The sequence below is a fragment of the Engraulis encrasicolus genome, chromosome 1 (assembly GCF_034702125.1).
Source record: "Engraulis encrasicolus isolate BLACKSEA-1 chromosome 1, IST_EnEncr_1.0, whole genome shotgun sequence".
Classification (NCBI taxonomy): domain Eukaryota; kingdom Metazoa; phylum Chordata; class Actinopteri; order Clupeiformes; family Engraulidae; genus Engraulis; species Engraulis encrasicolus.
Window position 1 is genome coordinate 28,716,942 of NC_085857.1, and position 24,868 is coordinate 28,741,809.

The window sequence follows — 24,868 nt, forward strand, 5'->3', positions numbered from 1 at the left end:
AGCGTCGCTGTCGAGAGAGAGTTGAGTCGCTCTTACGAAGGACGCTTTTGAGATACGGACCCCTGGATTCCTCATTACAAAATAAAAACTCAAAAATAGTGTTTTATATTTCAGTCAGTCAGTGTGACATTTTCTTTTTCTGAGTTAATTCCACTCAATAGTTGAAATTAAACAGAGTTGAAATTACATTGGCCACCTTTTTTGACACTGATTCTTTTGACTCCACTGTAGAATAATATGACTCTCAGCAGTGTTATAAATACATTCTCTAGATGTATACAACTAAGTTTACTCTGAAATATTGACACCCCATTTTTTATGCAGCTGCAAGAATACTGAACGCTAGCTCAACACAAATACATCTCTAGCATAAGCAGGCACTTGTTTGGTACAAAAGGACACATCACAAGTAAACATGAAGCATCAACAAGCACTCGTGTTCCCAGCACCATGTGGAATTTCAAAAAGACTTTTATTGAGTATTTGGTACAGCAACACATTTCCCAAGAAAAATGACACAAAATGAAAATAAAAGCACAAAATAAAAGTACAAATGACAGACAGAGTTGCATGCAACAGATAACGACTACAAATACATTCTATATACACTTTCGTGAATGTTTCAATTTTCACTGTTTACATGTTTCACAGAAACCCAGCGCAATTAGCCTACTCCCACTATCTTGGACACTACTCTTCATATGTGAGCTATAACCTTGCTGATAGCTTTGATGGAACGTTGAAGGCCTTGCTGCATAACTTACAGGAATACCGTGTGAATTGACGACTCGTGTTTTAGAAGGCTAACTTTGGTTGTCACTGTTGTCCCGACTGACAACGTTTGATATTAATGTTTTAAATTACTTTGATTCAAAACGTTTAATTCTTTCTTTCTTTAGCTATTGTTTTCTTTAGTCCTTTACTTTTATTTTTGTGACACACATTGTACTGCATCTATGCACGAAAGGCGCTATACAAATAAAATTGCCTTGCCTTGAATACTTACTTTATGACTTACTTCATGAATATCTGAAGTGCTATGGAACGTCTTGGAGCACAAGACACATACTCTGTATGTTTTTGTCTGTCATGACTTAATTGTCCTAAACTGTTTAATGACATGAGTCACTTGCCATTTCAACAAAAAATTAACAGTGTACAAGGGCACTTATATTGTTTAATCGGTTTCATATTCTGAATAAGTAAAGTAATAAAGTTAGTGTCAATACTAAGACCGTTTATATTTAAGGAGATTATTTGACTGCTTACACGAGGCATTCTTAATTGGTTTATACATTTAAACTGATTAAAAGTGGACCACACGGCCATTGTCACCTCGGCCAACGTTCTAACCCAAATGACTTTTTTTATGACAACTCCGCTCTGAAGCAGTATAGAACGTCTTGGGGCACAGAGGGCAAGCATATGGTTTTTCTCCTGTATGCTTTCGTCTGATGTGATTTTTTAATTCTCCTAAACTGTTCCAAGCCATGGGACAATCAGAGCATTTATATGGCCTTTCCTTTGTATGAAGTCTATGATGTAGTTTTAAAGTACCTTGATGTCTGAACGTTTTTTCACACAGAGTGCAGGCATAAGGCTTCTCTCCTGTGTGTCGTCTCTTGTGAACGATTAAACTACTCTTGTTTGAAAACACTCTCTCACATATATCACATTTCAAAGTAACTTTGTATCTTCTATATTCAAGGGATGGTCTTTCCTGTAAATGATGACTTCTCTGGTGATTTTGTAAGCTAGTTCTGTACATGAACGTTTTGTCACACTGAGTGCAGGCATATTGCCTTTCTCCTGTGTGTAATGTTAAGTGTATTCGTAGATTTCTGCTGTTTGCCAATATTATCCCACACACATCACATTTCCAGTTTTCTCTTTTTTCTGTACCAGATGGCTTTTCCTGTAAATGATTATGAAATTTCTGGTGACCTCGTAAAGCACTTGCAGACCTGAATGTTTTCCCACACTGAGTGCAGGAATAAGGCTTCTTTCCTGTGTGCCATGCTTTGTGAGTGAGAAAGGAACCTCTATACTTAAATGTTTTGTCACACAGCGTGCAAGAATATTGCCTCTTCCCTGAGTGGAAGTGATCATGTAGTGCATCACGCAAGTGACCGGTTCCTTTTTTAGGCCTTCCACGTTTTCTAAGTGGGAGAGCTATCTGTAAATGTCTGTCTTGTAAATGGCACCGTTTCTGGTGAATTCGCAAAGCATCTTTGGATCTGTACGTGTTTCCACACTGAGTGCAGGCATAAGGCTTCTCCCCTGTGTGCATTCTTTTGTGAATGATTAGATTTCTCTTTCTTGTAAACTCCTTCCCACATATATCACACTCACAAGGAACTTCATATGTTATTCCATTATCCCCTTCCTCTTCATCTGGATAGTCAGTAGATGTGTTTCCATGTGGATTGTCAATGGGGCGCTGATTGAGACTATTTGAGTGTGTTGAGGCTTGACCCACCTCTTGAGAGCTTCCAGTGTTGGGTGATTCAGTGGATGACCTTTGCTGTGTATGAAGCCTTTTCTGGTGCTGTCGTAAATTGCTTGAAGACCTGAATGCTTTGTCACACTGAGTGCAAGCATATGGCCTCTCCCCTGAGTGCAAGTCATCACGTAGCGTATCACACAAGTCATCAGCTACTTTTTTAGGCATTCCACGTTTCCTACGTGGCCTTGCACATTTCCCAAGTGGGAGAGTTGTCTGTAAATGTCCGTCTTGTAAATGGCGACTTTTCTGGTGACCTCGAAAAGAGCTTGAAGACCTGAATGCTTTTCCACACTGAGAGCAGACATAAGGCTTCTCTCCTGTGTGAATTCTTTTGTGAACAATTAGATTTCTCTTGTTTGCAAGCATTAGCCCACATACATCACATTCAAGAGGAACATATCTTCTTTTATTATTTCCTTTTTCCCCATATGTCCCATTTGGATGAACTGTCGGGTGTTGGATGAGGCCAGCTGGCTTTGCACCCGTTTTCAGTGAATGCAATTTCTCATGGTGGGTTCGACCACGTACATTTGTGAACGTTGCGTTGCAATGTTTGCAGGCATAAGGCCTTTCGCCTGAGTTCGCTTGGGCAGTGTGATTGTTTTTGCAGGGCTCAGGTGTTGCATTAGCATGATCATTACCCTCCACTTCCTGATGGCTTCCAGTGTTGCATGAGTCAGTGGATGTGCTTTCAGGTATAGAGGTAGTTGGTGCCTTTTCAGTGGGGTTCTGGTTAAGACTACTTGACTGTGTTGAGAATTTGCCAATCTCTTGACAGCTTCCAGTGTTGGGTGATTCCGTGGATGGCCTTTTCTGCGCGTGACACTTTTTCAGGTGATCTCTTAAGTTGCTTAGAAACCTGAATGTTTTCCCACACTGAGTGCAGGCATGATGCTTCTCTCCTATGTGCCATGCTTTGTGAGTGAGAAAGGAACCTCTATATTTAAACGTTTTGTCACACTGAGTGCAAGCATATGGCTTCCCTGAGTGTAAGTAATCACGTAGTGTATCACGCAAGTCATCATCTACTTTTTTAGGCCTTCCACGTTTCCTACGTGGGAGAGCTGTCTGTAAATGCTGACGTCTCTGGTGACGTCGTAAACTATTTGAAGCCCTGAATGTTTGTCCACACTCAGTGCAGCCATAAGGCTTCTCTCCTGTGTGCGTTCTTTTGTGAACAGCTAAGTTTGTCTTGTTTGAAAGCGTTCTACCACATACATCACATTCATAAGGAACACAATATTCCATAATATCCCATGTCCTACGTGGATGAACCGTCGGGTGTTGGATGAGGTCAGCTGCCTTTGCTTTGTAGGGCTCAGAGGTTGTATTAGCACGATCATCTTCCTCCTGAGGACTTGCAGTTTTGGCAGAGTTACTGGATGTGTTTTCATGCGGAGAGACAGTGGATGCATCATATGGAGCAGCAGTGGTGATGGGCTTTATTCTGGCATACCCTCCTTTGCGAACAGACAGCTTTTGGCTTGGATATGAAAATGTCTTTCCACATTTCCTGTACTTGTTGTGAGATTTGTCCAGAGTAGTTTTTGTCGTGATTCTCGTCCCTCCTCTGTTCTGTCTTCTCTGATCCCCCGCAGGCTCAGCGATGAGCTCTTCTGGTGGAGATAACACTTCTTTGTTCTCAGAGCAGGGAGAGAAGCCGTCACCTGTACGAAAAACATACATTTTTGATCATGTTACTGTATAATTTAGTGATCTCAACAATAATCGATTCGGTAATGCAATTCAATGCGGCAAGTTCCAGAATCGATGCAGCAATTTTTTTTAAGTTTCAATTACTTCCGTGGATATTTCAGGAGCAAATGAATGTTAAATTAAATAAAAGGACTTCAAAGCATTGAAAACTGCAAGACTGATACAGAAAACAGCCAATAAAATGTTGCTCAGTATCTGACTACTTGTATTGCCTCATCACGACTGATGAAAGATTTGCTTTGCTTTCAGTAGAAATGTAATGCACTGCAATGCATTGTAGAATTGAATTGAATCGAAACCTGCCAAATCGTAATCGAATCTAATCGTGAGGGCAGTGCCAATGCACACCACTAGTATAATCCCATAACCGCGATTGGTTAAAGAGTTTTTTTCCCCTCTGAAACAACTAGAGATGTCGTCCCAGGAATGATGGTAGAAGCAATAGGCTCATACGACTTAAGATTTTGTCGATCGATGGAGACAAAACACGTGAGCGAGAACTTGTTGTCACAATGTGGGTGTTATTAAATACAGTGCAAGTCGGCCACAAATATGAACGAGACGATGAGCTCGCACCAGTTTGGTCTACAAACACATCACGTGTGAGGTGTGGGGGGCAGGTGGAGAGGAGGAGCCGAAGTGGGGACCTGCGCAAATTTGTGTAGGGGTGTGAGACAAGACTCATATACACAAACGTGAGTGAGTTGTTGACCAACCAGTTCATGGGCGCGTGACCTCGGAGGCGGTCTGCAGGTGAGCGTTGAAGGGGATAAGCAACTGCAGAGGTTGCAAGATCTGACTGCATTCATCCCGCGATAGTTTGACACCATGTGACATGTCACCTCGTCGACACAACCATACCGAAATGTTGAAGTTTGACAGGAAATCTAACCATCATGCAACTTTTTGAGCCAGAATGCATTGCTGTCTAAATGCGCATGTAGCCGTTGCGGTGTCTCGAATAGGTTTATTGTCTATTGTTTTAGTTCCAGTTTGGTTTAAAACGTTTTCCTGGTTGTTGTTGATGAAGATGTCTTAGTTTGGTCAATGAAAAGTTGAAAAACAGGGCATCTGTTTATCACTTTTACTCAATGTTTTGGTTTATATAGGTATTTCTTTCATGGAAGAAAACATCTGGGTTGCACACGCAGCTGTAGCCTGGTTCACACCAGACGGTGTATGTCAGAGCCGTATATAGAGAGAGTCTGGCCAACTCGAATCATGGCGGCATTTTCGTTCCCCACAGCGAGGATTCTACAGTGTAACCCTATGGGCAGCATACCGTCAAAATCGCTGGATCTAAAATACAAATAAGGCTTCATATACCATCAAACTTGGGTTGTAGTATTATCAAGATCCCAACATATGAAAACAAACGTTAACAAGTTCGTTCGTATAGAAGGGGTTTGCTTAAAAGAGGGTTTTGTCGGCATAGTTTTGATGTGCTCAGCAGTGCATTCAAGCGTTGCCGAGTTGTTGTTGCCTAGGTAGCCTACAGCCAACGTCAAAAGTCGATATTTAAGTAATGTACATAAATAATATTCACAACGATGGTCAAGTTCATGTACAGGGACCCTGGTGATACTTGCGCCAAAGTTTCACGTTGTGTCGAGATTTAGTAGTTTAAAAATAACGATGTGCTCAGCAGTGCATAATCAGGATTGCAGGTCACTGTAGGATGAGTCTGGATGCTCGTAGCAGTCTGGATATTCATAGTATGAGACTGGACGTGAGTTTAAATCGCAGGGGGAAAAGACCTTATTAGCGCGACAGAAATAATAACTTGGTGGGCAAAGTTAGGCCTATGTTTTCACAGTATAGCATACTTACAGGTGGCAATTAAGATTTGACAAGCTAATTTCAAGTTATGACAGAAACATAACCCCATATGACTATTTATTTCTTTCAAAAGTAATTTTAACAAAAGTCGAAGGGGGAAAATACGTTTACCTCACACAACACGGAGAAATCTGCTGCTTTCCGGTTATTAATTCTGACCTTTAATCCATAAAGAGTTTATATCCATGCATGTCCCAAATCCTCCGTTTATGTGACGAGATAAACGATGCTGTTTGTTTCTCCTGACCCGGCCCTGCACTACAGCCATATGCACAACAGTTTGTCATAATAATAATGTTATAATATTATAGTGAAGCGTTGTTTTTTATATCTGATAATGCTCATTAATGGGAGCGTGGGGAACGAAAATGGCGTCCGTAAAACATGTGACCAGCCCAGAACCAATCAAAATAGCGAGATAGCTCGAACGTTCGACCCCATAGTTGTCCAGACTCTCTCTATATACGGCTCTGGTGTATGTGCAGCTTTGGCGCCCCCTGGCGGAGCAGAGCTACACACACTACCGTCTGGTACACAGCCATAGAGCACGCTCCGTCTCCAACCAGAAAATAGATGGAGCATTTATTTCTTAAATATAAACGGTAACTCACATTGAGGAGTCACAAGACAGATTAGAGACTATATTGACTCTTTAAAGATTAACAGGAAGGTTTGTGAAGGAATTTGTTGGTGAGGAGGCCGTGCAGAAGCAATACATTCTCAGCCTATTTTCTGGTTGGAGACGGAGCGTGTTCTATGGCTGTGTACCAGACGGTAGTGTGTGTAGCTCTGCTCCGCCAGGGGGCGCCAAAGCTACACACACACCGTCTGGTGTGAACCAGGCTAACGCAGCTGAGGGTGCCTCTGATTGTTACAGTCGCTCAAAAGATACCGCCCCGTGATTGTCTGCTTAGCTTGTTGCTCCTCCTCACAACATGATGCTTGTAAACGAGAAATGCAATGTATGAACAGGGGCCTGGGGCCTGTACTATGAACGGAGATCAACCTAACCAGAAGTAACCCAGGTAAACAGGGGTTGATTGGTGGTAACCTGTACTGGTAACCTGTACTACGATACTGATTTAGATGTTGATTTGTCTATCCCGAGATGCCTGAACTAGGGATGCAAATGATTAATCGACTTTAGATTAGTTGTCGAGCAAGAGGTTGCTCGATTAAAATGTATTAATCGCGATTAACCGCTAGAGGGCGCTAGAGACTGTTGAGTGGTTCTAGTTCTAGTCCTACTCAAATCCATGGTGCACAGATTTTATCTATTAAATCGTCATTGCAACTTCTAGAGTTCGTGTGGGTCTTTTGGAGATGTGTACTTGAATCTGTGATTATGCCAAGTCCAATGGTGTAAGTTGTTACTGCTTGAATTATGAGAAAAACGATCTTTCAAGACAGGCAAATGTCACTGCAAGCAGCATTTTACTGTAGGGTTAAGCTTGCTAGGTTAGCTTAGCGTGCTAACTAGCGAAATCACAAACGTAGTCATTTCAAATTGTGAGCTGTAATTTTAATCACTACGCCCTGTCAGATATCAAGACTAGTATTAGCTGAACTGGGCATGAATATATATGACCATGCATGAAGAGGAGCACCATCTGTTCAATTTCAGGTGAATCCATGTTAGCTATAAGTGTTGTTGTCATAGCTCCATTCATTCTCAATGGAGCCTGTAAGCTTATTAGCTCTCCTTTTTTTGTTCAGAAACGAACTTTGTTGACATTACTATCCATTATGGACAACAACACACTACCCAACATGTAGCATTTCTTTATTTTGAAGCGTATTAATTAAATTAAAATGCTTGTGGTTGGCTGACACATATGCAGACAAGTCCTGAGTCTGATCACGTTTCACTCAACGTTGTCTGTCATATAGGCAAGGCGACAGAGGGGCTACTATTTAACTCCTGGGTGAAAGCAATGCCTGCCCAAAGGTGGTGTGGACTAGATGCCATAGAAAACAGCTTTCTTTTCCTAATGCATAATTATAATTATATTATAATAATATAATACAACATCATACAATAAAATACAATATGGGCTTAATGCTCATAATATAATTCTCATAATATAATTTAATATAACAATATAATTTTTGAACTCAGTGTTTTAACTATTTAGCTGATATTTTAAAAGGCCCTATGAAATTCAGGTGAAAAAACGCTGCTTATCAATTAATCGAAAGTCGATCGATAACACTATCAACTAATGATTAATGAATTAATCGATAATTTGCATCCCTAGCCTGAACGGGACTAGAGTGCAGAGAGAATCATCTCAGATCCACTCCATCAAGCAATCTCTCTGCTCAGATACAAGCACTGCACATGCAAACTGAGACACAGTAGAGCGGACAGCATCTATCTCTACCAAAACGTTTTTAACAGCTTCTTCCCAGCTACAGTGAGGCTGATGGCAAAAAAGAACATTTGACCGATTTTGATTTTTTAAAATTCTTTTGGTCTCTCCAAACAGTTTAGTACTTGTATATTATATATGTAAAATATACCATGAACCATGAACCAAGACTACTTTAATTACTATAATCATTTGCAGCCAATTCTTCACATTTCAAACTTAAGTCCTGGAAGTGTGCTTGTGATTACTGCACAGTTCAATGATGTCGTTATGTTCTGAATCGGCGTGCCCTGGTGAGATGTAGGTGTTAATTTCACTGACGAGGTTCGTCGGAAGGGGCAGAAGAATTTTGGAATGTGTTCTAAGCCTTCACGCGGCGGAATGATCCTCACCAATCTGTTTCAAGGTTTCAGCACCAAATTTTTAGATCCGAACCACTGATCTAAATCATGGTCGTAGTGCAGGCTACCACCGGTCACCATCGGTCAAGATAGGCAGGTTTTGGCAATCCCGATTTACCACATTAACCCTGGGTTACTTCTGGGTAGGTAGAACTCTGTTCGTAGTGAAGGCGCCAGGTGGCTGACAGCCATAATTCAGAGAGCCAGTCTGGACTTCTCAAGATTGTACAGATTGGCAGTCTGCCTCTCCTTCCGGATTACATTTAAAATCGTTTTGTTTTTTTTTCATTTCCCTGTATGTGAACTTACTTTTCGGGTCATAATCACTGTCGTCTTCATCATCTTCATAAAAAAGATCATCGCCATCGTCCGCATCCTCACCCTCTTCGAATTCCATCTTTAAAACTCCGTCAGGCCCCAGCAGGTCACGGCAGTCTTGTAGCATCACCGAAAGCACAGGCAATTTCGGCACCTGCTGCGATTTCACTTTACTGAGTGTACGGTACCCAAGGGTCACAGGAGAATCTGCTGGGTCGTCCTCCAGATCTTGTGGTGGTGTCAGATTGTCGTCAACAGGCGACATCCAAAAGTTTGTTGGGTCGCCCTCAGCAGTACAGGACAGGACGACGTTTGGTGGCATCCCAAAATCCTAAAAACATCCAAAGTGTTTTTTAGATTTTCTTCTGCAAAGAAGTGCATGTCTTTCAAGATATACACTAAATCAGTGTTTCCCAACAGGAGTATGTGTACCACTAGGGGTATTTTTGATGTATTGAGCATAGTTACATTGGGATGGAGAAAGTGATATAGAACTTGACTGGGGGGTACGCATGGCACAATGAAAATGCTTAGGGAGTACACAAGACAAAAAAGGACGGGAAACACTGCAGGAAAGGACTACAAAGCTCAGACAGACCTGAAAATAATAAACAAAGTCATACCTCAATTTCAACCACACGGAAAAATGGTTCAGAGCTCTGTGATGTAACATCCTGTGATCTTGGCTCACTGGCACGACAGTCTGATGGAACACTTTCTGCCTGCACACATGGCTACACACATACCAAATAGAAGTTTACATCATGTTGAGAAGTTGACCATAAAATAAACATTAGATGAACATAAAAGCCAAGATATCTTATTTTGAGAATGTCATTTTGACAATTAGCCATATTGCACATGAAAAGCTGATCCTACATCAAGTCAGACAAAAAAGGTGTTTTGCCAAACACAAGAACTCAAACATTACATTTTGTATTCGTGTCTCACAGTTTTGCCTACTGGAGCTGACTTCCTACCTACTGACAAAATTGGTGCAAATCAAATTGTTGTTACTCCCATTCTCTCTACAGAAAGTCTTTTCAAATCCTGATCACAAATGGAGAGAATAACTTCTGAAAAGTTTTTTTTTGCAAGATATTTGTGAATAAATTGACTGCATTTATACATTTTATGAAAATATATCCATTTGAATTCATAGATATAGGTCTCTAGTTAAGTTGTTTTCTGTCTTGTCTGCTTTTCCTCTCTGTATTTCTGTCTGACTCTGCGTCTGTGGGTTTCCTGGCCATGCGATGCTGGCCCTTCCTGCTTTCCAAGTCAGAGGGACTTTTCCTACAATTGTCCTGGCAGATAGCCAGATGTTTCCAGGTTGACATGAAGATTGATAACTTTGAAAGATGACGTTAGCTTTTAGGACCAAATAAAAGCATGGCTACGTCTCGGGTGGAGTTGGGCTGCCATTTTCAATGTACCATCTGTAAGGGCAGATAACCCATCGTCGCTCGCAGATTTTAAATGCTACCTCTGTTTCTGTGTGTGTTCTTTCAGGTCAATTTGATAAGGTAATACAGTGAAATTGTTAAGGTGATATAGTAATTTTATTCAAGATATTGAATTTCAAAAAGATGTCATGACAGCGTTGCGATACAATGACGATAACATTGAGTCTCGCGTCATGAGGGTGGAGACCTGAGAAAAGGACGGGAGGAATAACGAATGATGTGCACCCCATGTGAACTTGACCTGGTTTTAGCAAACCACATTTATTACTTCGTAATTCATTTTTGGATTGGAACATCCATGCCCTGGAGCCCTTGGGTGGGAGCTCAGCTCTGGTTTGAAATGAGTGGACCAATCGTTTTCTGATAGTCAGAGTTTACTATATTTGGACGTAAAAACATTGTTTAAAAATGTTATAATATTTTAGTTTACAGAAAATCTACCTATACCTAAGAAATTGCACTGGTCTGTTGACGATATACTGTATATGAGTGCAACCCAAGTCAAATGTGCACACATTTTTGTCAATGTCAGACCAACCTCTGTCTTTTTGCACTGATTATGGTCTGACTGTGATCGAAACGTTCGATCACTTCCCTTGGGTTAGGAATTGTTTGTTTAACACAATTTAGTGAGAGCAGGTTGGAATGACTGACAGGTAACCTACCATTGTAGTGATGTCATTTCCTCTTCCATACTGAAATGGCCAGCCTCTCTGTCCATTCAGGTCACCATGGCACTTCCTGTGGAGTAAAGAGGTGGGTTAAAGTCCACACATCCAAAACCAAATAAGAAACAAAGGGGAAAAAAAAGAAATTGAAGTAACGTCTGCTTCAACCTGGATTTTTCGGCTCCCACATTTGTTTCATAACTTTTTGGGTGAACATCCTTTTTCAGACGTCACGAACAAACAGCTAAACTAGGCACACCTCTATAAACCTTCAAGAGGCAAGTAAAGACTATTCTCTTTTGTGACTATTTACTGCACCGATGCCTGAGCTGACCCAGTCCCAAGGTATACTAACAGGGTTCCCACTCTAATTCAGATATAAAATTCCATTATTTTCCATGACTTTCCAGACCCAAAAAACAAAATGTCCATGACCACTTCCGTAAAAAGAAATGATGTTAGAAATGTAAAAAGTGTCAAAACTGAAGATTATCTTCACCCCTAGAGCCGACCGAGCCACCGCCAGACTTAGGTGGGCTCATTGCAAAACCAAACCATCTCTGGCGAAGCAGAAACAACAGTTGTGTAGAAGCAAAATCTTTTTTGTTCGGTGTATAACATTAAGAAAATTCCATGATATTCCATGACTGTGCATGCAAAATGGTAAAATTCCATGACTGGAAAAACTTTTATGAAATTCCATGATATTCCAGAAATTCCATGACCCGTGGGAATCCTGCACTAATCGGCATGTGTGATTGTGTACTTTACATAAGCCTGTGTTGCAGTTATTATCTATTGCTTGCACAAAATTTGCAAAAATGCGCTCATAGTGTCAAAACTCTACACACAATTCCATAACACAGAACACCATTCACCTTAGTATCATATGCACTATGCACTAACTGCTATTAAAACATTGAAGTCTTCTGTCAAAACCTCACTTTCATGTCAAAATATACACATTTGCACCAAATGAGAACACAAATTAGATCAACATTAAAACGGGTGTCTGCTTTACACCATAGTCTTTCTTCCTTAACAGTATAATCAGTCTCACAGAATGTGAATTTTTACAAGATTTTTACAAGATTTCAACAGATATTATACAACAGCTGACATCTACATGATGTCATCAAAATTATATCATATTCAGTCAGTTTGCTCAAATGTTTGCTTGTTTGCCTTCTAAAAGTGACACAACGTCAACAAACAAGGCATGTTCACGATCATTACCTAGTATGTGATGATGAGTAAAGAGGCTATTCTAAGCTATCATCATGTCGTCTGTTCAATTTGGTGGCATGGCTCAGGCTAGGCATCACAGGAAGTCAGCCATACCCCATATTCTACTCTGCTGTGCCGTCGTGCAATTTGTTGCTTTGTTTGAGTGTAGCATATCAACATTTTTGTAAAGCTGTAAATAGCATAGAAGCAATCAAAATAAAAATGCAAAAAATCTGCAACTATATAGAGTATAGGCTATAACTTTTTATACCTGTCAGAATCGTAGAATAGTGCAGTAAATCTTGTCATACATCCTATGTTTTTTTTTTGTATTTTGAACAGATGCGTTTTCAAAATGACACTCTGAGATTTTACTTTTGAACTAAGTGGCTTGTGTATAAAATGGTGAGCAGGCAGCTGGACATGTGTGCTGCGTAAACAAAAAAGCATGGTATTTTAGTGTAAAGCTGCACTTTTGTTTAAGGTACAAAAACACTGTGAGTAAGTTATAGTACCAACAACTTAACAATATGCTACTTTGGCTTGAGCGTTGTTAAAGCAGTAGGCAAAAACTGTAATGTACTTAAAAAAAATGTCTGTATATACTTAGAAAAAAACGAACTAACCCTTCCTGAGCACTTTGTAACTGCAAGTGTTGTATGCTATTATGTCCTCAAATGTAAGTCGCTTTGTAAAAGCATCTGCCTAATGTAATGTAATGTAATGTAATTAAACATGGAAGTACCCTACTGGGTCTGACTGTGGATGGTGGAGTGAAGAGGATGGAGTGTCTGTAGCCTACTGACCGTCTGTGCTGCTCCAGCTGTTGCTGCAGAGTCTGCACCTCATACTTCAGTGCTCTGATCACCTGTTGGGGGCGATAAGAACGGGACAGGATCAATGTGGGGGGGAAAGCAGACAGACCAGACAGACAGATGTATAGGGGTGCATCCCAATATGTGTCCTTGCCTCCTCCACTTGCTTCTCGTCATGATGACATCACTGACAAAAAATTTCAATATCTTGCAAAAGCTCAATTGTAAAGTCTTTTTCTCATTTGCAATTGGAATGGTGAATGAAAAACAGTCCCTCAAAAGTTGTTGTGGCGAGGCTGACAGCTGGGAAACTTTATCGTTTTCTCCACAGAAGAGGGGCCAGGAGGCAGAACAAGGAGACAAGCACAAGTGGAGGAGGCAAGGTCACATATTGGGATGTACCCTAGGCCTACTGGACAATACAGCAGAAGTGGATTCCAATATGCGTCCTGCACCTGTGCTTATGGCCTCGCAATAACGTTTCCCCAATGTCAGCCTAACCACAACCAGTGTTGCCAGATTGGGCGGTTTCCTGCCCAATTGGGCTAGTTAGGATGGGCATGTGTCTGTAAAAAAGGCACTTTAGCGGGTACAATTTTTGGCCATAGAAATCAATAGAGTTTGTCAAATTGGGCGGTATTTAGTGCTTTCAGGCGGGTTTTGAGCATGTTTTGGTCTGGAAATCATCAGTCTCCTCTGGCAACCCTGGCGACAACAACTTCAGCGGAACTATTCTTCATTCACCATCTCATTTGCAAATGAGAACATTAGAATTCAATTGAGCTTTTGCGATGTTTTGCGACGTCATCACGAGGACACGAGGAGGCAAGTGAGCAAGGGAGGACGGGAGTCCGCACATTGGAATGCACCCTGCCCAGAACTGCAGCTCATGGCAGTCCTAGGACTGCAGCTGTGCCGCCATCATAAAGGCTCCCGCCATGTTTCGTTTCAGACAGTGTGGCAGAACAGCCTTTTGCAATTAGCAAACAGGTCTCACCTTGCTCGCCATAATGAGTTTGTTGTCCTTCTCCTCAAGTCTTTTCTGGAGATCTTCGACCTGTAGTCTCAGTGTCTGGAACAACTCAACTTCATGATCCTGTGACTGCTGCCAATGATCTTCCTCCTCCTTTACCCTCAGTAATAATACGTCCATGTTTGTATTGTCCTGTAAAATGCAAGCAAATTAGGTTAACCTGCTAATCTTCAACCCATTCATTGCAAAGACTAAAGGACGTGCTACGTACTTACAAACAACTTCATTAGCCCATATTGGTTTACTTTTTACCAGCACAAGATGGTGACGGAGGCTAAGTGGACACTAAATTGAATAATATCCAAAGTTGTGTACTATAACCGATTTATTGCATATTGCAAAATGTAATGAATTGTACCATGCTTGTTGTGTAGCCTATTCAAAAGTCCATGCTTGTTTTCCGTCGCGTTGGCCTCAGCTCACGTTCTTTGCTCAGCTGTGGTGTTTTTGCAATGCGAGAGTTTTTTTTCGCTCAAGTGTTCAAGTAGTGTTAGTTCTACAATGCACATCTGCTGCCCCCATGCGACTGGGAGCTGACACATCAATGTGTCCCCCAACCGCACGAGGGCAGTAGTTGTTAGCATAGAACCATCTATTTCGCTTCTTCATCGTGTTATCATTCGGTGTTTCCTCCTCAGACGTGTGTGAAATTTATTGCCTTTCCTCTTGTCATTAGATAACAATTTGTAAACGTTGCGGATATCTGTTTAAGTGTGATTTGCACATTTCGATAGGAGAGTAATTTCAATATAACGTTGAACGTGTAGAAAGCAACATCAGCTGGTTTCAAAGCACGTCAAGGATGAAACATTCATGTGACCCTCTGACACAGTCGAAACATGTCAGGTAAAGGATACAACTTTTAACATGTTAACTTTGAAACAAGTGAAAAACTTCCGACTTGATTAAACAGTTAGACATAATGAACATCATACATATCGGAGAAAACAGTTGTGGGGTCGGAGACTACAAATGGTTTCTGAACAAGTAAACAACTACACCTGTGTATTTTGACATTAGTGTTATTCGGAGTAGGTATGTTGCTAAATGGTCTTACCGAGCACTGCTTTATTGCCACTGTAATAATCTACGAAATAACCGTAGCCATGAATTGGCTTTGCAGCTAGCAACACAACAGAACCACTACCAGAGCTAGAACTTCTATGGCCACAACAGGCAAAAAAGTAGCCTAGATATTACTGAACAGCGCAGTTCGACAAAATCAACAATATCACACATTTATCATTAAGTTAATTACATTTGGTTGACATTCAGTAAGATGGCGGATTGAAAACATGGGCCTGGATTTATGTCGCCTAATTTAACGTTTAGCCAGAGACAGTCTATGATCTTTGGTAAAGCTGCTAATCTGGGTTTGACTTGCTTAGCACAACAGATATGACTCATTTTTCCATGTTCTACGCTTCATCATGCATGGAAGGTTGTTTAGTAATCTACGATCAGAGAGTCAGGCTAATCCCATTTACCGCTGTGTTCCTTTTTTCTGCGCGTAAACCACGGCTCAGGGCTGAAATGGTGCTCACTTCCTGCTCCGTTAGTGCCAGCAAGTGGCTTCTACAGCAGCGGGTGTAATATAGCCCATAGTTCTACCCTAAAATAGCTCTTATCTCGCACATTAACGTAATGTCAGTCAGAATTAGAGCCGCATAAGAGTCAGGCTTATCCCATCGACCACTGTGCTCTCCTTTTTTCCTACAGCACTTGGCTGCTCATTACGGTGCTCACTTCCTGCCCCTGTTAGTGCCAGGAGGCTAGTGCAAGTGGCTTCCCCTAGCAGGGTGTGAATAGAGCAGTGGTTCTTAACCTTTTTTTCTTAACGCACCCCCTTACCTGTGCCGAAGACAAGCCGCGCACCCCCAACCCAAACTTCTACATGTGTATACATACTAAAAATGATTTTAAGTGATTAATTGCAGAGATTCTTGCTTGGGACATAAATCAATACCTTAATTTCTTTAAATGGGGACCAAACATGTTAACATAATTTTGTCTTTAATTGGCCTAAATATAATGTTCCCAAGCAGAATTTTGGTCGCAACCTCAACACAATCAAAATCCTGCGCACCCGCTGAAATCTCTGGCGCACCCCCAGGGGTTGCCCGCACCCCAGGTTAAGAACCACTGGAATAGACCATATCCTACAATAGCTCTTATTTTTAAATTCTTATGAATTAATAATAAATTAGACAATTGCTAATGGGTAGATTTCCCTAGACACCAGATATACATGTAGTTGCTTCCTGAGAAAGTTGTTATTCTTTGTCTGTCACATAGCCTACAGCCCGACTACAGAATGGACTGACTGTAAATCCGATGATGCCTTTTGATTTTCAGAAGCGACTGAGCCGACATAATAGGAGCTTTCAGATACTTGAGACTTGACAGGATAGAGGCCTAGTGGCCTACACCAGAGATTCTTACTTTCCACTCTCTCCGCCTACACATCACAGCTGAGCTGACCGATTGTAAGTAAACTTGTTTTGTGCTATTCTCTCTAAATGGTAGCTCTATTCATGCTTTGAAGTACTACTTCTGATCAGGTTTTGCATTGTAGTCATTTTATGAAGAAAATAATGTTGGTAATTGTCAGAGAGATAATATTGATGTCTACTCCTTTTTGTAGTATGACACTTGTATGGATCATTTTGCCTTTGACACCAAAGAGGATTATTTAGAAATCACATTTCTCCACCTTTCTGAAGTACCTATTGGTAATAATTAGGTTTAATCAATTCTTAAATTAAGTGATACTTGTGATATTTCACAATTGGTCCGGCCCACTTCAGATCAAATTGGCGGTATCTGGTTATACAGCATGATCTCCAAAAATTCCGTGCTCCTGGACACGGATGTTAAAGACACGAAATCCGTGTCCAGGAGCACGGATTTTGCTAAAATTCCGTGCTCCTGGACACAGAATTGTTTTCTGTGCTCCTGGACACGGAATTGTTTTCCATGATGGGTACACGTAAGTGCTTTCTATAGGCTATTACCACAGCACTGTGTTAACTCAATCATTAGAAAATACATACCAAATACTAATCCTAAACAAAATAATGCTATAGCAATTTAAGTTGTGCCCTGACCAAAACATTCCCTTGTGGAAGTTGCCTTAAGGCGAAGAAACGAGCCGCACAACTTCTCACATTAAGACTCTGTGAGTCGCGTTTAATAACTTAATGTAACTGACTAAAAACATGGCGCCGCGCATGACAGAAAAGCCGGCAATATCAAACATCATCGGAATACTTAAAGGGACCGCAACAATAACAAGTATCACACAACAGTGAAGATGATGGACCACACAACATAACATTTAACAGAACATATAGAAAGTGAATTATGTCATTGGTGAGAGCACCACACATGCCCCCCCAGAATTCACACTATCAGAAACCTGAGAGAGAGAGAGAGAGAGAGAGAGAGAGAGAGAGAGAGAGAGAGAGAGAGAGAAACAAAAATTTGGTTATCAACGGCGTGGGGGACGGATCAAACGTCCAGTGCGGCTCCTCCGAATGAGAGAAGGCGGAACCGCCCCCTCTGTGGCTGTCTGCAAGGCACCCCTGCGGCGCGGCCGAGTGGCAGGAGGAACGAGAAGAGGGGGCCTAGTCAGAGGTCGTCCCCGTTTCGGGGGTTTCGCCAGCTCAACAGGCCGGGCCAGATCTAGGTGGGCAGGTTTAAGGCGGTCCACTGATACACACTCCTGCCTGCCTCCAATGTCTATCACAAAGTGCTTGTCCCCCGTTTCCACAACGCGGAAAGGGCCCTCGTAAGGCGGACGGAGAGGTCCGCGGTGGCTATCCACTCGGATAAAAACATAGTCAGCAGACTGAAGGCCGCTGGGGACGTGAGAGTTCGGCAAACAGTGGCGGGAGGTAGGAAGTGGAGCAAACAGCCTGGCATTGTCCAACAGGGTGGATCGCTGGAGTGTGGCTGACCAAGGGCTCGTGGTGTTGGGGACAAACTCCCCGGGGACCCGTAGCGGCTGGCCATAGACCAGTTCTGCGGAGGAGGCCTGGAGGTCTTCCTTAGGTGCAGTCCTGATGCCCAGCATGACCCATGGGAGCCTGTCAGCCCAGGAACAGTCCTTCAGGCTAGAACGCAGGGAGGCCTTCATCGACCTATGAAAACGTTCACAGAGGCCATTACTCTGGGGATGGTAGGCTGTGGTGCGGTGGAGTTTAACCCCCAAGCTCCCTGCGACGGCGTTCCAAAGCTCAGAGGTAAACTGAGCGCCTCGGTCAGATGAAATGTCCGATGGGGTGCCAAAACGTGACACCCAGGTGCCGATAAACGCCCGTGCCACATCAGCTGATGTTGTTGATGACAGTGGAACAGCCTCAGCCCACCTTGTGGTCCTGTCGACCATCGTGAGCACGTGAGTGTAACCTAGCGAGGGTGGAAGTGGGCCAACTAGGTCGATGTTGACGTGGTCGAAACGTCGTTCTGGCACCTGAAACTGTTCCAGTGGCGCTTTGGTGTGGCGGTGTACTTTGCCACGCTGGCACCCCATGCAGGTTCTCGCCCAGCCTCTCACGTCCTTTTTCAGTCCGCGCCACACAAACTTGGCTGACACCAACTTGACTGAGGCCTTGGTTCCTGGGTGTGAGAGGCCATGGATGGCGTCAAAAACAGGCCGCCTCCACTTCGCAGGTACCACAGGCCTAGGAGAGCCCAAGGAGATGTCACAGAGCAGAGTAGTGCCAGCCTCGTCGAATGTCACATCCTGTAGCTGTAGTCCAGTAGCAGACGAACGGAGAGCCTGCACTCCCGGGTCCGCGGCCTGCTCTGCTGCCATGCCGCTGTAGTCTAGGCCGAGGTGGACCGCCGCTGCAAGAGCACGGGAGAGGCAGTCAGCAACAGGGTTGTGCTTGCCAGAGAGGTGTGTAATGTCCGTGGTGAACTCGGAGATGTAAGTGAGCTGCCGCTGTTGTCTGCCAGACCATGGCTGAGTGACTTTGGACATGGCGAAAGTCAGTGGCTTGTGGTCCACAAAGACGGTGAACTGGCGTCCCTCCAGCAGTGAACGAAAGTGTCGGATGGCCAGGTACACGCCAAGTAGCTCCCGGTCGAAAGTGCTATACTTCTGTTCACAGGGACGCAACTGCCTGCTGAAAAAGGCGAGAGGCTGCCAAGCGTCACCCACCCATTGCTCGAAAACCGCACCGACTGCGTAGTCTGAGGCGTCTGTGGTCAGTGCGATCGGGACGGAGGAGGCGGGATGGGCCAACATGGCGGCCTTAGCCAGGGCTGATTTAGCGTCCGCAAAAGCCTTGTCTCTCTCCGGGCTCCAGTCCACAGTGTGTTTAGGCTTGCCGCCTTTCAGAGCCTCATACAAGGGTCGCATGGTTTGGGCGGCCCTGGGGAGAAAACGGTGGTAAAAGTTCACCATGCCCAGGAACTCCTGTAATGCTCTGATGGTGACTGGGCGTGGGAAAGCGGTGATGGCCTCCACTTTCGACGGAAGAGGAACGATCCCGTCCTTCGTGACTCTGTGCCCCAGAAAGTCTATGGTGGGCAGGCCGAACTCGCACTTGGCCGGATTGATGATGAGCCCGTGCTCGGTAAGCCGCTCAAACAGAGTGCGAAGGTGCGAAAGGTGCTCTGAAGGAGATGTGCTGGCCACCAGGATGTCGTCAAGGTACACGAAAACAAAAGGCAGATCCCGCAACACAGAGTCCATGAGCCGTTGGAAAGTTTGAGCGGCGTTTTTGAGCCCGAATGGTGTGCGCAGGAACTCAAACAAACCGAATGGCGTGATCACAGCTGTTTTTGGGATGTCGAGAGGGTGTACGGGCACCTGATGGTATCCTCTGATCAAGTCCACTTTGGAAAAAATGAGCTTGCCAGCCAGGTGTGCTGAAAAATCCTGGATGTGGGGCACTGGGTAGCGGTCGGGCGTTGTCGCGTCGTTGAGCCGTCGGTAGTCCCCGCAAGGACGCCAGCCCCCTCCAGGTTTGGGGACGAGGTGCAGGGGGGAGGCCCAAGGACTGTTGGAGCGTCGCACAATCCCCAGGCGCTCCATGGACTCGAACTCCGTCTTGGCTACGGCAAGCTTGTTTGGCTCGAGGCGTCGTGAGCGGGCGTATACAGGCGGGCCAGTAGTGTCGATGTGGTGCTCCACACCGTGCTTGGCCGTGGAAGAGGAGAAGGTGGGCTGAGTGAGTGCAGGGAACTCGGCGAGCAGGCGTTGGAAACTGTCGGTGACAGAGAGCAGGCTGGAGAGGTGTACTGCGCCAGAGTCGCTGAGCGCACAGGCATACGAACAGAAAGTGACGGCGTCGATCAAGCGCTGATTTTTAACGTCCACTAACAGTCCATATGCGCACAAAAAATCTGAACCCAAGAGGGGAACAGCAACCTTGGCCGTCACAAAGTCCCAGCTAAAGCGTTGCCCACCAAAACACAGTTCAACATGCCTAGTGCCATACGTACGGATAGGGCTTCCATTGGCGGCTTCCATGGGGGGGCCGTGGGTGTCTGCCACCACGTCCACCTGTGAAGCAGGCAGTAGACTCCGCTGTGCCCCAGTGTCGCAGAGGAATCGCCGGCCGGAGATGGAGTCGTGGATGAAGAGCAGCCTGCCGGCATGGCCGACGCTCACGGCCACTAGTGAGCGCCGGCCTTGGCTTTTCCCGTTCCACTGAAGCTGCATGGAGAACGGCATTGCTTGGCCTTGGAGCCAAACCTGGCATGGTAGTAGCACAAACCCGAAGACTGCTGCCGACGCGGGGCCGCTGCTGCGACGAGCATGTGATCATCCTCCAGAACCTCAGATACAGCATTAGCAGGGAGGAGAGCAGCTGCGCAGGGTTGTTGTTGACTAGCCAGGAAACACTTGTCAGCCTCAGCAGCCAGTTCTCTGCAATCCGTGCTGGCAGTGTTGGCCAAAGCAGATCTCACATGAGCAGGCAGCTGGCGCAGGAAAAGGTGGAGGAAAAGGAAATCTGGCTTGTTGTCGCCAAGCAGATCGAGCATTCGGTCCATTAGCTCTGAGGGCTTGCTATCGCCGAGCCCTTGAAGAGAGAAAAGCCTACTGGCCCTCTCAGTGTCAGACAGTTCGAACGTTTTCAGTAACTTTTCCTTCAGAGTTTCATATTTCCTCGTCAGAGGAGGACGTTTAAGAAGGCTCACCACTCTCGACGCCGTAGAACTTCCGAGGGCAGACACCACGTAGTAGTATTGCGTTTCGTCGGCGGTAATCTGACGCAAGGCAAACTGTGCCTCAGTCTGAGCGAACCAGGCTGAAGGAGATGATTCCCAGAACTCGGGGAGCTTGAGAGACACAGCGTTGGCGGTCATGTCGATCTGGATACGTCCAGTAAACAAACGTCGGGGGTCACCAGTGTGGAAGTTGCCTTAAGGCGAAGAAACGAGCCGCACAACTTCTCACATTAAGACTCTGTGAGTCGCGTTTAATAACTTAATGTAACTGACTAAAAACATGGCGCCGCGCATGACAGAAAAGCCGGCAATATCAAACGTCATCGGAACACTTAAAGGGACCGCAACAATAACAAGTATCACACAACAGTGAAGATGATGGACCACACAACATAACATTCAACAGAACATATAGAAAGTGAATTATGTCATTGGTGAGAGCACCACACCCTAACCTTAACCTGTCATTAAAGACATATTTTTGAGAAATACCTTTTCCAGTTGGTTGCTAGGCTATCAAACTCATATAATGAATGAAAGAAAACTAGCTGTGCCCAGACCAAAACAATCCCTAACCCTAACCTGTCAGTAAGAAATGTTTTTTTTTTTAGACAAAATATTTGAAATTAGAAAAATCCTGAGAAAACACAAGACTGTGGAAATAGCCTATAGAAAGCACTTCAAACAATTCCGTGTCCAGGAGCACGGAAAACAATTCCGTGTCCAGGAGCACGGAATTTTGGCAAAATCCGTGCTCCTGGACACGGATTTTGTGTCCTTAACATCCGTATCCAGGAGCAAGGAATTTTTGGAGATCATGTTGGGTCATAAAGTGTCTGCCAAATGCAATGTAATGTAATGTAATGTTATACGTGGCCCCTGAACTGAAAGGAGTCTGACACCCCTGATCTACATCAATCGGACTCAGGGCTTGACACTGGCACCTGCAACCGGCCAAATACTGGTAAAACTTGTCTCTGGCTAGTAATAATTTCAGTCATTAGCCAATTTGGCTGGCAGCTTATTCCTTGGTAGGACATACGCATCATACATGCCTATATTCTGATGTTTGCTCCTTGTGTATCAATTGTTTGTATTTAAGTTCAAGACAAAGCTCAGTAACTCAGTTTCTATTTGCTTGATTTACTTCCATGTTGAAAGCTATACACTCATCTTGCTGTAGCACCTCGTCTTTTGAGGTTAGACGTACACTATCATGATAAAGAGGGAAAAAAACAATATCAAATGTATGACTAGTGAAATACCTGAATGGCTAGTGACTCAGGAAAACCACTAGCCACATTGGCCAGTGGGTGCAAAAGTAAATGTCAAGCCCTGATCGGACTGTGTGTGGGCCCTGATGAATTAGTCACTCTTTACCTCCTGTACGACACCCCTCTGTCCTTGTTTTGTGTTTCAGTCCATCATGGTTAGCTGCACTGTGCATGGATGCCGTAACCGCTCTGAGACAGGGGCGCGGATGTACGGACTTCCCGCCAATCTTGAGAGGAGAAACAAATGGCTGCTCCGAGCACGCAGGAGTGATCTTGTTAAGAGGAAGAGCAACATCAACAACATCAAACTCTGTGAGGTATGCAAGACATCCTGGGCCAATGCTACACAGCTGTTTCAGGAGTAAGCCAGGTTAAATTAAGAGGTAAATCTCCTAATAGAAGAGCCTGGAGTCCTCATTTTCTGAAGAACATGAGGACTCCAGGCTCTTCTATTATATGACTTACCTCTTAACTTAACCTGATTTACTCCTGAAACAGCTTTGTAGTATAGGCTCCTGGGCTGTATATGTAAGGTTTTTTTTCCCCATCGTTACCCAATATGACTTGTAGCCAAACATACACTCATCACCAGTGAAAGTTGTGTGTAAAAAAAAAAAAGCTTTCACCGGTATTTTGTTGTTTGGCTGTGTTAATTTGGAGCCCTGCAAATAATGAAATTATTGAAAATAATGAAACTATTTTCATTGGCCGCACAGGACAAGACGGCATTCCTTGTATTTCCAAGGGTCCAAGTCCAGGGTGTATGCAGGGTTTTAAAAAGTATTAAAAGGTGATAAATTAAAAAGCCAAAATTGAATGGCCTTAAAAGTAGTACATTTGCCCAAAAGGTATTATTTTTTGAAAAACGAGGTATTGTTTTTTTTTAGTTGGACCATTTTGACCAAAAAAAAGGTTGATTCTGTATCTGAGGGCAGTCATGGGTACGCGGTTAGGGCGTCAAGTTGCCAACCTGCCAGGTTGGTGAGGGGTGTAATTAACCAGTGCTCTCCTCCATCCTCCTCCATGACTGAGGTACCCTGAGCATGGTACCGTCCCGCCGCACTGCTCCCTTTCGGGCGTCTTTTTGCAAAAAACGAAAGTGTAATGAAATGTTAAGGAGGTAGAAATGACAAAAAATGTCTTGTTAATACTCGCATCGGAGTGTTGTGATGGTTTTAAAAAATAATCTAAAGGTATTGAAAAAGGGTATTAAATGGTAGTAAATTTGACTTCAAGATTGGTGTATATACCCTGAAGTCAGTACCCTCCATCTTCTCAAATGGCTTGGGACCTCGTGATTACATTACATTACATTTCATTACATCACATAATATTTACCAGACGCTTTTATCAAAATTTTGATGCAATGCGTGGCAAGGCGCTTTATTCAATGTGTACGTTCCAATATGCGACCTTGCGTCCTCCACTTGTGCTTGTGGCCTTGAACCAGGAAGTAATATGTCATGATGACATCACTGACAACAGCATTATATTTCAGTATCTTGCAAAAGCACAATTCTAATGTCCTTTTCTCATTTGCAATTGGGATGGTGAATAAAGAATAGTCCCCCAAAAATTGTTTCGGTTAGGCTGACAGCTGGGAAACTTTATTGTTTCAGTGTTTCCCACAGAAATTTTGGAAACTATGGGGGCAGCCGGGATTTTTTTTGTCCGGGGGGGGGTGGGGGTGGGGGGGTCTTTTCGCAGGCCTTTTTTGGGGGGGGGTAATTCACGCAGTGTAAATGCAAAATGGCAAAACAATGACTACAGTATGACATTGGCGCATGGAGAAACTATAGGCCTAAGCCTACATTTCAGCCATTTATATTTTGAGAAATAAGGCTACATAATACACATGCAGGGGTCTATGTAATGAAAAAAATAATAAAACAGAATAGGAGCAGAGCAGCTAGCAGCTCAGTTAAGTAGGCCTAATGTTTCCAAATCTTGATTATTACTTAATCATCAACCCACCAACATCAATATATTGTAGGCTAGGCCTACATTTGTAAGATGTTGGAAAGAAAGTATCTTTACAGCAGTCCAAT

General features: G+C 43.7%; 2 protein-coding genes across 2 annotated transcripts in view; one reads left to right on the top strand and one right to left on the bottom strand.

Moving 5' to 3' along the window:
• Positions 1-436: 436 nt before the first annotated feature.
• Positions 437-14,821, bottom strand: LOC134449723 (zinc finger protein 62 homolog). Its single transcript, XM_063199836.1, has 7 exons — positions 14,720-14,821; positions 14,326-14,493; positions 13,320-13,381; positions 11,284-11,359; positions 9,776-9,886; positions 9,144-9,483; positions 437-4,173 (listed from the first exon to the last, which is right to left on the bottom strand). The coding sequence occupies exons 1-7, from the start codon at positions 14,720-14,722 to the stop codon at positions 1,349-1,351; spliced, it is 3,585 nt and encodes a 1,194-aa protein (XP_063055906.1). The 5' UTR covers positions 14,723-14,821; the 3' UTR covers positions 437-1,348.
• Positions 14,822-14,997: 176 nt separating this feature from the next.
• The window catches only part of LOC134449706 (zinc finger protein 836-like), a 28,970-nt gene continuing 19,099 nt past the window's right edge, over positions 14,998-24,868 (top strand). Inside the window, exons 1-3 of the mRNA XM_063199813.1 lie at positions 14,998-15,207; positions 16,717-16,847; positions 22,967-23,137. Coding sequence (XP_063055883.1) covers positions 22,973-23,137 — 165 coding nt within the window. The 5' untranslated portion in view covers positions 14,998-15,207; positions 16,717-16,847; positions 22,967-22,972. The remainder of the gene's footprint in view (positions 15,208-16,716; positions 16,848-22,966; positions 23,138-24,868) is intronic.

What these genes read in the sequence shown, in the direction of transcription:
- LOC134449723 (XM_063199836.1), bottom strand. An exon ending in AACTCATTATGGCGAGCAAG is followed by an intron (nt 13,382 to 14,325) that starts GTGAGACCTGTT and finishes CGCCCCCAACAG; the next exon opens with GTGATCAGAGCACTGAAGTA. An exon ending in CAGTGATTATGACCCGAAAA is followed by an intron (nt 4,174 to 9,143) that starts GTAAGTTCACAT and finishes TTTTTCGTACAG; the next exon opens with GTGACGGCTTCTCTCCCTGC.